Genomic DNA, 13,102 nt, shown 5'->3' with positions numbered 1-13,102 from the left:
AAAGAGTGGCCATCCCCTCAAAAGCATCAGATCTGGATGAGACTGTCCCCATTTGTATTGGATCTTCCTCACCATGTTTGGCGACCTCAATGACAGCCCAGTGCCATGTATTCTCCTCTGGCGTCCTGTAATCTGCTTGTAGTGCATCTCAAGCCATTACTGCTGTTCGTCGGCAATTCTCTGTTCTGAGCGGGTGTGCTGTCCAAGATCTTCTCCATAGTACTGCAAATCACATGCGCACACTGACCTTCAACAAGAAGGTAGCCCCTATCTCTCAACGCTGTCCCACACGATATGCCACTCTTGATATCTTTGTCTTTATTTGGTACAGCGACAGTGACAGCAGGCACTCTCATACCACATCACACTCCGTTCGCGCTCGTTTCCTAGTCCAGTCCATTCGACCGAGTTTATGTTTTCTCTCACATATACAGCTCCCATACGGTCTCTTTACTCTCCACGCTCACTTGACAGACATGATACCAAGGCATTGTTGGAAGCTATCTCTAGCGGACAATCGACCCTCCTTGGGCGCCCGTATAGGGAGCGTCGAATCCGTAGATAGGGGTACCCATCTGTATTTTCCGGGTCTGATTAGCTTTTCACCTCGCTGCCTTGCTGGCTGGAAGGAAGGGAGAGAGGAAGAAGCAGACTCACTCGATAAAGGACAAAGATGACATCTCTGGTGGTCACAGTCTATGTTTCCCCATTGATAGTAAGTCAGTCAGTCAGTCAGTTGATCAATCAAGCAGCACCTGACACTTGATTTCGGCATATAACTCAGAATCACCGAGATTGTGGCCAACCTACCCGTCTTCTCCTCCCATGGACACCCTCGAGAAGCCCGTCCTCGTGATTAGGATCACTCGAGTTACCGAGAACAAGAGTGAGGTTTTTTACGACCTGCATTTTCAAACAACAAAGGCACAGACAGACATTGTGTCAGCGAAACCTCGACGATCGGTGGTAGAGACAGAAACGTCGAATATCAAGCAGACTTTTGTTTCCTCTCCTTTCATTCATTCTTTTTTTCTCTGGACACTTGGAACTCTCACCTCTCTCAGTCTCGCCTGCAAGACTTCGCGGGTCGCATCGTAGATGTCTTGTTGAATGCGGTATATACCTCCCCTACGCGCGAGGCGTCTGTATGATCAAACATCATCGAGTTAGCATAGGTGACACATGAGTGAGATGGTCGGAGCTAGACAAGTACCTGATATCTCCTCTGGCTGGTAGTTGGGTAGAGTAAAAAGGACTAGTCAGCCAAATCGATCTTTCTGATCTTCGAGCCTGGATACAGACAGGAGCAGAGATTCGATGAGACTCTAGAGGAATGACGGGGAGAAAAACTTACTGATCGAGTTGATATTATCTTTGATTATTTTCTTGTGCCGTCTCGGAACTGTGTGTCCGTGTAAACCCTTCCCCCGGAAGGTGAGTTGAGATGCCGGCATGACGAGTTCTTGAGTGCCTGTGAAAGCGAGAGCGACTGTTGAGAAAACAGCGAAGGGCAGCGAGGGCAGTATGGAAGCGGAATCAGCAGGTAGAAACTGGAGATGGTTGTGAGGATTCGAGTGGATGATGATGGTGGAATGAGTCGGTGAAACAGAATTGAGATGTGTTGAAGAAGATCAACAACTGGAAGAAGTGAAGTGAATTTAAAGAAGGAGAAAGGAAAGCCAGGCGAGAGGGACAAAGGTAGAGTGAAGAACAAAGAAACCAGTGAAGAATGGAACGAGAGTGTCGAAGAATTACACATTAAACAGCTGGTTCCAGACAAAGCATCTCCCATATTCAAACCATGCTTTACCTATCCTGCCATCATCCAATTTCTATTCCAGTCATGCAATGTCATGAATACAAAAAACCTGATTCGGTTTCTTGTCTTTATGAGATAAACGTCGCCTCACTGAAGACTTTGCCAGGCTCCGAGATCTCGGGCTCATCGCCGACCTTGATCTTCAGCTCGAGCTGATCATTTGAGAGATACTGCTTGGCATATTAGTATTTGTACAGAAGTTCGGGAAAGGCCACAGGGTCTTGTTACCTGGAAGATGTGTGGCTTCAAGCCAGTCGCATGACCAATGAAAGACTTGACGAAGCCGGGCAAATGTGCCAGGACGTCCACCCGATCTGATTTGGCTGGTAGATCGCCCCTGATTTCACCATGAACAGCTTTGCCATCCTTCTGTCCCTCCCATTTCCATAATATCGTCCTTGGCTCGGGCCAGTCGTGGGGAGTCTCTCGCATCGACGTAAGATGTTCGGCGGTACATTCGCCAGCGAAGATCAATTCTCCATCTTTGGCGATACCGCCAACCCCAACTGTAGTCTTTCCGTAAGAGGCAGGTGTCGTATATTCCATCAGAATGGCCGAATAGTCCTTTGTATGAATGTTGGCAAAGTTCCACCTATTTGCCAAGTGGTGTGGCTTCATTCCTTGAAGTGCGTAGATATAAGTGCCTTTACCCTCCAAATTGTACGTCTTAGTAGGCGTCTGCATGGTGCCGGTCACTGTACACCGCAGCCAGAAAGCGTGTCGCATTGAGCCCCACGGATTCTTGTGATCAGTGCCAAAGTAGGTTGTGCCATCTTTACCGACTTGGAATCCCGGTGCCGCTTTTTTAACAGTCAAGTTGACAATGCAGTTGTCATTTCTTGCAGATTTGATTGTGTACGTGTCACCCGCCTCATTCATTTCCAGAGCCACATTATCGGCGTAGAAGCTTGTCTTCGGCTCGTCGAAGCCGTAGTCTTTCAGTGGATCCGAGCACCAGAGATGTTTTCCTGGGCCTTCGTAGTCGAAGATTTTGCTGTTGAACTGCGCGGTGGTATGGAGTCCACTACAAATTGACGGTCAGCGGTGTACTCATCAGCGGCCTGTCCTTCTGATTGCACAATCCTTACCCAACATTGCTGTAAATGACTTGAGCGAGGGCGGTCGTCCCATCATCGGCATAGAAATAAAACGTCTCAGTCTCGACATTTGTGTGGTCCATGGCCTTCCACCGCAAATCATCCTTGGACAGGATAGAGTAGGGCACTTCCTGTTTGGTCACAGGTTGGACTGCGGAGGGCCCATATTCAGGTTCCTCGGTGCCCACGACATTGGCTAACTGCTGCTTGAACCAATTCATATTGTCTGTAATACTGTGTTGCAGAGTCTGAAGAGAATGGCAGGGAAACCAACGGGATGTTTATCAGTTACAATAGGCAAAATGTAAGCCTGTGGATGTACGGGGAGGTCTAGATAATAATTGATGCATCAGCCATCCAGGGGAAACTCGACGTCACTATAGGCGAATGGGGTGCCAGGGGTGCCTTGGGGGGAAATGGTTGTCGCACTTAAAGAGCCGCCCACTGACTAACAGAAATTTAAAGGCTAGGCTTCCCCTTTGCAGGCTTAAAGACCAGGTGCCTTGTGGCCATCTGGGCGGATGCAGACGGCACGCCAGTCAGTAATCTGCGCTAGATCTTTCGGGGCTTAGTCGCCAGTAACTGCGCTCCCTACCGCTGGCGCTACGCGGGTCAAGTTTGCTCTATCGAGACTGGAGCTTCAATATTTTCCAAAAGACTCGTCGCAATCTCAAGCTCCTTGATAATTTATCCTTCTCTCCATTTGGAGTATAGTTGTTCCTGGCACCCAAATTGCTAGATTCCTATACCACCGGTCGACGTCTGTGTTCACGACCCAATCCTCACATTGAACCTGCACATAGCAATTCCATCATGGCGAAGAAGGCACCTGCGCGTGACCAGATTGTCAAATTGATTGTGGGCGCTGGTCAAGCCAGTCCAAGTCCTCCAGTAGGACCCGCGCTAGGTAGCAAAGGTGTCAAGAGCATCGACTTCTGCAAGGTACGTATATTCGACCGAGTGGCCGAGAAATGGTCTTGCTGATGCTGGAGAAGGAATTCAATGCCCGAACCGCACATATTACCCCTGGTGTACCCATTCCGGCTCGAGTGACAGTCCGTCCTGATCGCTCCTTCAGCTTCGACATTCGCACGCCCAACACATCTTGGTTACTCCTCCAAGCTGCTGGAGTGAAAGAGGTGAAGGGGAAAATCAAAGGGGCGCAACGGCCAGGCCACGAAAGTGTCGGGACAGTGTCACTCAAACACATATACGAGATTGCAAAAATCAAACAGAGTGAGACACGGCTATCTGGATTAAGTCTCGAAGGTCTCTGCAAATGCATCATGTGGCAATGCAAGTCGATTGGCGTTAAAGTTGTGCCGTAACCCGAGCCACCACAGAACAGATACCAGCGTGCCAACCCAGATCAAACCTCGGAGCGGCTGTGATTTCAGCCCGCATTGCTCGCCGACCCATGACGGAGCATTCTACCGATGAAATACTCACAAATCCCTTCGATACCTACATTTGGCAGATCCTGCACCTCCACTGAAAGGGACCTAGAGGATTGTGGACTCATTGGGGTCTGGGAAAGCGATATCTTTTTGTACAACACAATCTCAAGCTTTGGGCATGAGGTTAGACAACTGGCGGAGAAAGCTACCATGGAACCAAGGATGACGACTGCTTCGGTGTCGGCCGAATCCCTCAGATGGGCCGCGGCAGAGCGCCCTTACCCGCAACGCGTTCAGATGCATGGAGTCGCAGGAGCAAACAGCACGTCCAGCATGAAGATGATCATATTTCATCTCTTTTGGAGACAAGGATTTGCCTCCGACTATGCCGAGAGAAAGCCGAGATGGTATGGACAGGAGCCCGGAGACAGATATTGGACACTACTCTATCTCCTTTTCGACTATCTTGCATCAAACAACCACGCGACCCCGTGGGGACAGCGTCAATTCCAAGGACGAACTTGCCTCGGTGAGGGTCATCTTGTGCGATGGGTTCCGGTGGATTAGGAGGGTCACAAAGCGTAAGAGAATTAGGCCCAGTGGCTCATGTAATGCAAAACGGTCGCTGTACACGCATCGTCAAATCAAAAGTCCCTCGGCCTGACAAAGTTGAACTCGTTTTTCGGGAAGCAAAAAGAATACGAGAACGAAGATGACGTCTTGCCTGAAAGAACCTTGTGCCTCGTTCAGGCAGACGGGGACGACTCGTCAGTCGCGAAGAGCTAAGGTGTGGATGTATGATATGATATGCAGCATTGTCATCATATTATTTCCTCCGGCTGGGCCGGAAGGGAATCCTCGCATGAGAAAGCTGGAGGCAAAAAACCCGAGCAATAATAATACCTAGTCGCAATGGAAGAAGCAGTTCTGCAGATGAACGGATGTCACACAACCCAAAGCCGGTCGGTCGTTTCTGCGCTCCGCTCTATGGTCCGTTGAGCCGTGGAGTGGTCATAGCGTGGAAGTGGTAGTAGGTGGGTAGAAGGCTATCTGCGATAGCCATCATTGAGGTTTGGGATTCCCGCGAGCCCGGCGCTCATGAGCTCGATCTGGCATCTCTGGTCAGCCTAAATGACATTATCCCATATGTCAGAATGGAAAAAGGGTCCTTGCTCTTCCCTAGGCCCATCGAGTGGTGGTGCCGTGGAGGGAGGTGTGCACCACACAAGTATGGACCACCAGGGGAACTCTGAAAACACCCAGCCGGTAGAATGTCTGTCCCGCTGCAAGGACTAATGATGTGCTGAGAAGGGACGCAATAGGCTTGGGTAGCGGCGTAGCGGGGCAATTCATGAACATCCCACCTTTTTTGTCTCGTTGCGCTAGGTTGCTAGTGGTGGTCATTGTGGTGGTGGCTGCATCTGAGTCGCTGAAACTTCTCCCGCTTGCCCTCCCGCATCTCTCGAAAGACCTTGTTGGGTTATTAAGTGAGCATACAGCTGTTATTACTGTACCTGACGTTCTTTGGACACCGCTTTCATATGCCAGACCAGGCCACGACGGCTTCCAGCTATCCTGCCTCCTGCTGTCTCACTTCCTACCTTCCCATCTGTCAAACCTGTTGAACCTGTCGCTCCACCAGATCCGCTTCTTCTCGGTCCTTCCGACTGTGTTTGAATGATCGGAGGCAAGAAATAAAAATCTCGCAGGCGACGTAACTGAAAAGCATGTGAGTTCCATCTCTCGTCCTGACCCGGCCAATGCTTTTTCGTTACCCGTATTAGCTCATTTGTTCCTCCCGACGAGCCACCCCAACACAGTGTTCTCTGATTCTAACCTCTATTCTAACATGCATTTGAGCCAGATCTTTCATTTCTAGCCATATCTCAGTTCTTGCTGTCCTCAGGAAAGTCTATCAGGGACCACCACTCGTTAATGTAGTCGATCACTCTCGCTTCCGATCTCTACCGTAATCACCACTATTGCGGCCCACGATCTTCCGATAACCATGACCTCCAAATTGTCCGCGATGTTTTTACCCGGCGACGATTCTAAAGCAGACGCAGGTACGGGAGAGATGTTGAAAGAGCAGAATCTGGGTACAAGTGGCTGACTCGGCGACCATAGATGCTACAGCGCAGCAAGAACCGCAACAGAACACCCAGAAAAAAGACAATCCAGAGTCAACGCAAGGGGCTGTGCGATTTGCTTCGCAACATGAAGAGATAGATCCTCTGGACGATTCGAGGCGTCCTTCAGAAGCTGGCGGGGTAAAGAATGAAGAGCTCAGCCCCGAGGCACACGAACAGATTAGGAATTTGGCCATGTCTCTACAAAAGTCACGGTTGCAGGAGAGCCGCCTGGCACATTTTGCCTACGAAACGGTGTCCATGCCTCCCTCACGGGTACGCGGAATCTTTCATCTTACTGTATCAAAGCTGACAAGACGGTTTCAAGGTTCCTTCAAGAGACAGTGAGACGCCGGGTACACCTCGTAGTTCAGTAAGACAAGGACACGGCTCCATGTCCTCTGCTTTTCAATCGCCTCCCTTGACACCGCATGGCTCAAAAGACGGGAAGCAAGACTCAATCGCAGCTGGCCGTGGCCAGCAAGGCCAAAACGCAATAACTCCACAAACATCCCCACCTCCAGACTCCCAGAGCAAGAGACTATCTCAGTCGATATCACCTTCTCATCCTGTCTCCCCGCCTCGGACCTCCGATCAGCCGCCAACGAAGCCAGAACAAGGCCATGAGCGACGTATAGCCAAGTTCGAAATAGGCCCGTCCGAATCTGCTACCCCAGCCGATCAGAGTCCCGTCGGAACGCCCAAACTTGGACCTTCCTCCCCACAACTCGGAGCCCAACAGAAGCCCCCTGAGCCGCGGCATTTCGGAAGCCTGGGAAGAGGCTCCCTGGCCCCAGCCATCGCGGCGGCGGCAGAGCGAATACCACGACAATCAAGTTCTACAGATCTCGCTGAGAAGCGAGGATCGATATTTGGATCGAACAAGAAAGATCCATATTCTCACGTCACTGACAGTGGTAGCGAGAAGAGTGGCTTAGATGGGAGAAAACATGGGTCAATGTCTGAACTGAAACGATTCTTCAGACTCGGCCACGGCCACAAGAAGCACAATAACCAGCAAGACTCTTTACCATCGAGTGTACCAGCCTCGCGCAAGTCCAGCCATAGGTCGGGAACAAGGACACCTCCCCACCAAGCTCCACCATCCAATGTTCCCTTCATGGATGACCACAGCCTTGAGGCCAAGTATGGAAAATTTGGCAAGGTCCTCGGCTCTGGAGCGGGCGGTTCCGTAAGATTGCTCAAGCGAAGCAGCGATGGAGTTACGTTTGCTGTCAAACAATTCCGGGAGAAACATTCCTGGGAAAGCGAGAAGGACTACTCCAAAAAGGTCACAGCAGAGTTTTGTATCGGCTCGACTCTACACCATGGCAACATTATCGAAACGATGGACATTATCCAAGAAAATCACCGGTGGTACGAGGTGATGGAATATGCACCGTACGATCTCTTTGCCATCGTGATGACAGGAAAGATGAGCAGAGAGGAGATTGCATGTTCATTCCTTCAGATTGTCAACGGAGTCAGCTACCTGCACAGCATGGGGCTGGCACATCGCGATCTCAAGCTGGATAATGTGGTGGTAAGCGAGCACGGCATTATGAAGTTGATCGACTTTGGGAGTGCCACAGTGTTCAGATATCCTTTCGAGAACGAAATTGTACTGGCTTCAGGTTCGTGGACAACCCACCCGGTCCTTGATATCAAGAGGTGCGCTAACATTATTTTGCAGGTATTGTTGGATCGGATCCTTATCTCGCTCCAGAGGTGTATGAAGAAAAGAAATACGATCCAACAGCAACGGATATCTGGTCTCTTGCGATTATTTTCTGCTGCATGTCGCTTCGCCGCTTTCCATGGAAACAGCCACGGCTTGTTGACAACTCTTACAAACTGTTCGCTTCTCCGCCTACACCAGGCACGCCCGTCCCAGATTCACACCCTAGGAAGGCTTCGCATCTAAGCCCGAACGAAGATAATGCCAACGGCAGTGCTAATTCGTCGCATCATCACCATCACCACTCGGAGAGCGTCGATGAAGGGCGGCCTTCGACGTCCGGTGGGGATAAACAGGAGGTGATCAAAGGCCCATGGCGGCTCCTCCGCATTCTTCCGCGGGAAAGCCGTCACATCATTGGCCGCATGCTTAAAATCGACCCAGCCGAACGTGCGACGATGGAAGAAGTTCTCGAGGACGACTGGGTGTTGAACGCACGAGTCTGTTATCAAGAAGAAAATGGGACTGTTCATCATGCAGAAGGCCACACCCACGTTTTGGAAGCCGGCTCCGGCGGACCGCCGCCAGCCAAGTAATGGGCAAGGCTGGCGGATCGGAAAACCGCCAGGAGTACTGGAGACCGATGATGGAACAAGGGCTATGCTATGATACGAGTATGTCGCATGGCAGTACTTGACGGGATCGCATTGTGTCGCATTGGGAAGATTGAAATGTCCTGGGAGCATGATGGCTGATGGGTTACGTTGTTTTTTTTTGGATGGCCAAGGGCCTTTGGGTTGAATGCGCGTTGGAGAGAACCAGAGTGTTTGAAAATCTCATCTACGAAGGGCCTCGATATTATTTGTAGATACCAGTTTATAACGTTCAGCCACAAATCAGACCTCTTCGAGGTATATTGAAGCCAGCCACAAGTTCAATGGGGCAAGAAAAGGAGTAAAAATACCGAGTACTGCTTCGGGACAATGTAAGCCCGTATTATTTAGTTAATTAATCAATCAATTGATATCGCGAAGACCTAGAGTGGCTCTGTGGCTTTGTCCCGCCCCCAGCTTCTGGAACAGGCACTCGCAGGACTAGCTTCTGACTGGCGTGCCATCCGCAGTCCACCATTGCCCGCACTTCACAACGGCCGCAGGCTAAATGCTACGTGATCTGCCGATGTAGCTCTCCCAGACTTCTGCAACCTCTGTAAAGGACGTCGGAGGCGAAATCGTGACCACGGTAGTGTTCTTCTGACTTGATCCTGCAGAAATGGCCAGTTGAGAGACGCCGATTTTGTTTGTCGCAAAGGGCCAGAGAATCGAGGGGCTTTTGTATATCTCCTGCATATGGCCAAGAAGAAGCGCCAGAGGATCAGCTATGGTTTGTCGTCTTTGCTCACCCTTCTGCAGTGCGTCTGGCTAATGATGAGCAGTACTGCCTCTGGCTAGTACACCGGGTGGCCATAGACTCGGGGTGAACGGGTTAGCGTTCGACGATGACCGTTCCATACTGTGGGCAGCCCCCCCCCCCCCCCCCCCTGATACCGATCGCAGAGAACGAATACTGAACCATGGTACAGATACACAGGCGGCAGAGATGGCGTCATATGCGCATGGGATCTGGACCTGGAGGCGCAGAGGGTGAATCAACAAGAGGCGGGCGCAGCAAAGGACAAGAAAAGCACTGTGTCATTCCGCAAGCAGGTGCAGGCGCATACCCATTGGGTCAATGATATTGTCCTGGTCAAGAACAACCTTGGACTGGTTTCAGCCTCATCCGACGTCACTGTCAAATTATGGAGGCCTCACGCTCACGAATCATCCCAAGCGTACACCATCGGCTCCCACAGTGACTATATCAAATGCCTCGCAACACCTGATCGAACTGCCAATTGGGTTGCCTCCGGAGGCCTGGACCACAGGATTTGTCTCTGGGACCTAAATGGGGGTGGCAAAAATCTTGAAATCAACTTGGGAAAAGTAGAGGACGTGGTCAAGGGATCAGTGTACTGCCTACGCGCAAGAGGCTCTCTCCTTGCCAGCGGAGGGCCCGAGAGTGTCGTTCGACTGTGGGATATCAAGTCCGGCAAAGGTATAACTAAGCTTGTTGGACACACAGACAACGTCAGGGACATTCTGATCAGCGACGATGGCGATACACTGCTTACTGCCTCCTCCGACCAGACGATCAAGGTCTGGTCTATTGCGGCTGGTCGATGCATTCACACCCTGACAATGCACAACGACAGCGTGTGGTGCATGTACTCGGACGATCCTAATCTGGCTGTCTTTTATTCGGGAGATAAGTCAGGTCTGGTGGCCAAGACTGATACTCGACGTGCAATGGAAATTGATGATGGGGTGTCGGTCGCTGTGTGTCAAGAACACGATGGTATTGCTCGGGTGCTTCCTGTCGGGGACTCTGTCTGGACTGCAACCTCGAGCTCAAGCGTCAATCGCTGGCTCGATGTTGATACCGAGCTCGAGGTTGAAACACCTCCTGCATCCCCTCGCGAAGAAAGGACCGCGAGCCCAGAGGCGAGAAGTCACTTAAGCCCTGAGCCTCGGGCGTCTTCGCCTCTACCAACTACGAATGGCACCACCAATGGCACCACAAACGGTGAAGTCGACCAGAAAAAGAGAATCCCTCACAATGCCATTCTCCGCGTGTCAAACACAGCTCTTCATCCTGGTAGGAAGCACCTGGGAAGACACCCGAATGTGTCGGCGACAAATTTGAGGAAGGCTTCGGAGGCCATGATCACCGATGATTTGAGTCTGGTCGTCCCTATCAGGGGCCAACCTGCTGAGACTATCGAGGGTCAAAATGGACTCATCAAACATGTGATGCTGAATGACAGGAAAAGGATACTCACATTGGATACAGCGGGCGAGGTAGTATTGTGGGATCTTCTCAAGGTATGGGACACCTTCCCTGAAGGTGATATTCGCACACTGACGTAAATTAGTGCATTCCCATCAAGTCCTTTGGCCGTCGTCATCTCGATGAAGTTGTCCCCGATGTCAATACAACTGAAAGTGTTGCAAATTGGTGTGGCGTGGATACGAAGACTGGAAAGATTACAGTTATGCTCGAGGAGAATTACTGCTTTGATGCTGAAGTATACGCAGATGAGCTGGACTTGCCCAGCGATCTTGCCTTTCGCGAGGATCAGAGAAGTAGGTCGATCCCGGCTCGAAAAAGCTATGAGGTGACGCTGACAATCAACCTAAACAGTCAATCTCGGCAAATGGGTACTACGTAACCTGTTCTCGAAGCTCATTGACGAAGAAGTTGCTCGAGATGAAGCCTATAGGCGCACACTTCAAAGCTCTGTCAGTGCTCCTCCTCCTACCGGTCTGGTTCGACCTGGTGCACCAACCAGCATCAAATTGCCAGAATCTGTCGGCGCGACGCCCTTGGTGTCGCCCGGGACAGTTGTGACGCCTCGTGCATCGAATGGCCACTCGATGGTGCCCGCAACTCCTGGGTTGGCCATTGGCGCCGCTACACCAGGCTTTGCGCCATTGACCGCTACGCTTCCTCCCACCGCAGAAGAAGAGCCCGCACGCACTCCCAACGGGGCTCCTTCGCGGTCATCTCTAGGGCAAACCCCGCGAGTGCAAACCCCTCATGTGCAACCAACGCCATCGGCGACGGAATCCCAGAATGTCGACTATTTCTCATCCACTACGGCTACGGGAAATAGTCAATCTGAGGCGTCTTCGGAAAGCGAAAAGGTTCCCAAAACACCTGGAGGTGGCCCAGCAACGACAGAAAGTAACGCTCACGGTCTGGTCTCGACACCCACATCACCTACCGAGGAGAAGAAAAAGGGCCTCTTTGGCAAGAAGTTCGGCATGGGCATGTCCTTTCCCAAGAAGATGACCAGCCGCTCGTCAGCAGAAGTGAAAGCGCCTGTTGCATCGACAGAGGAGAGGTCTTCTGACACGGCTTCCGTCAGGTCTTCAGAGAAAGATGTCGAGAAGGTCAACATAGAAGACAATTTTTTCGGTGTCATCCAGAAGATACGTCTAGAGTATGATGAGCATCTCGAGTCCAAAACGGATCAACCGCTGCCACCAGGCATCACTCCTCCGCCGCCAACAGAAACACCGGTGCTGCATCCGCCACCGCACACCACCATTATTATCCAGGAGGATAACCCCGAAAGTGGCGGACTGGCAGACCAATATAGGGGTGAGATCAGTGAGTTGGGAAATCCTGCGGAGGTGGACACACTGGAAAAGATTGCTCCGATGTGGTTGGGAGACTTGTTACTCCGGGTGAGTTCCCATCGTATTAGTGTTTGTTTCTTTACCTCGTCTCTCCGTGTCTTTTCTTGTGTCACTTGTCCGAGGATCGAGCCACTGACCCTTTGTTGCAAACAGAACCAAATCCCCTACAAGGACACCGTCAAGGTTTCTTTTGTCCTGCACCCCTATGAGAATTTGCTTCCACCTATCGCTTCACCCGATGGCAATGCTCGGCTCAACGCGAATCGCATGCTCCGCGCGAAGAAGATCATGGCGTACATCGCGGAAAGGATTGAGGCTCCTCCAGTCCAACAACAAGCTCCTCCTAGCGAGACAGCAGCAGAAGGCGAGCAGTCCACCGAGACCAAACATTCGGATATACCTCCTCACGCCGCCGTCGAACCAGAAGAGAGCCCAGAATCTCAACTGAAGCCCGAGGAGTACCTGGAACTCTACTGCCAGAACCAACTGGTACACCCCAACACCACCCTCGCCACGCTCCGCGTGCACGTGTGGCGCACGGGTGGCGACGTGGTCCTGTACTATAAAAGCAACGGCAGGAAGCAGTTGAGGTTGCCTCATCCTTCGCAGGTGCCCACGGACGTAGAGAGCGAGGAGACTACGGGTGTAGTGCGGTAGAGCTTCTGCAGGGAGATCCTAACCTTTTGTACCTTGAGTAGCTGTGCAGGGTATGGCAGAGCAGAACGTCGGCGTCAAAATCAA

General features: G+C 51.4%; 4 protein-coding genes across 4 annotated transcripts; 3 read left to right on the top strand and 1 right to left on the bottom strand.

Moving 5' to 3' along the window:
• Nucleotides 1–1,887: 1,887 nt before the first annotated feature.
• Nucleotides 1,888–3,137, bottom strand: AYO21_02450 (hypothetical protein; the record flags this gene model as incomplete). The annotated part of the gene is made up of 3 exons (XM_022652428.1): nt 1,888–1,989; nt 2,048–2,843; nt 2,908–3,137. 3 exons carry the CDS (start codon nt 3,135–3,137, stop codon nt 1,888–1,890), a joined length of 1,128 nt encoding a protein of 375 aa, XP_022515116.1.
• Nucleotides 3,138–3,729: 592 nt separating this feature from the next.
• On the top strand, nt 3,730–4,244 carry AYO21_02449 (hypothetical protein; the record flags this gene model as incomplete). The annotated part of the gene is made up of 2 exons (XM_022652427.1): nt 3,730–3,858; nt 3,912–4,244. The coding sequence occupies 2 exons, from the start codon at nt 3,730–3,732 to the stop codon at nt 4,242–4,244; spliced, it is 462 nt and encodes a 153-aa protein (XP_022515115.1).
• A 2,077-nt stretch (nt 4,245–6,321) lies between these two features.
• Nucleotides 6,322–8,716, top strand: AYO21_02448 (hypothetical protein; the record flags this gene model as incomplete). The annotated part of the gene is made up of 4 exons (XM_022652426.1): nt 6,322–6,379; nt 6,441–6,718; nt 6,771–8,076; nt 8,136–8,716. 4 exons carry the CDS (start codon nt 6,322–6,324, stop codon nt 8,714–8,716), a joined length of 2,223 nt encoding a protein of 740 aa, XP_022515114.1.
• A 753-nt stretch (nt 8,717–9,469) lies between these two features.
• AYO21_02447 (hypothetical protein) lies at nt 9,470–13,018 on the top strand (the record flags this gene model as incomplete). The annotated part of the gene is made up of 6 exons (XM_022652425.1): nt 9,470–9,503; nt 9,556–9,634; nt 9,703–11,041; nt 11,092–11,302; nt 11,361–12,409; nt 12,515–13,018. 6 exons carry the CDS (start codon nt 9,470–9,472, stop codon nt 13,016–13,018), a joined length of 3,216 nt encoding a protein of 1,071 aa, XP_022515113.1.
• Between the last annotated feature and the right edge of the window lie 84 nt (nt 13,019–13,102).

Source organism: Fonsecaea monophora, assembly GCF_001642475.1.
Source record: "Fonsecaea monophora strain CBS 269.37 chromosome Unknown Scaff11, whole genome shotgun sequence".
Lineage (NCBI taxonomy): Eukaryota > Fungi > Ascomycota > Eurotiomycetes > Chaetothyriales > Herpotrichiellaceae > Fonsecaea > Fonsecaea monophora.
The sequence above is the reverse complement of the archived record's forward strand: the minus strand, read 5'-3'. Positions and strand labels throughout refer to the sequence as shown.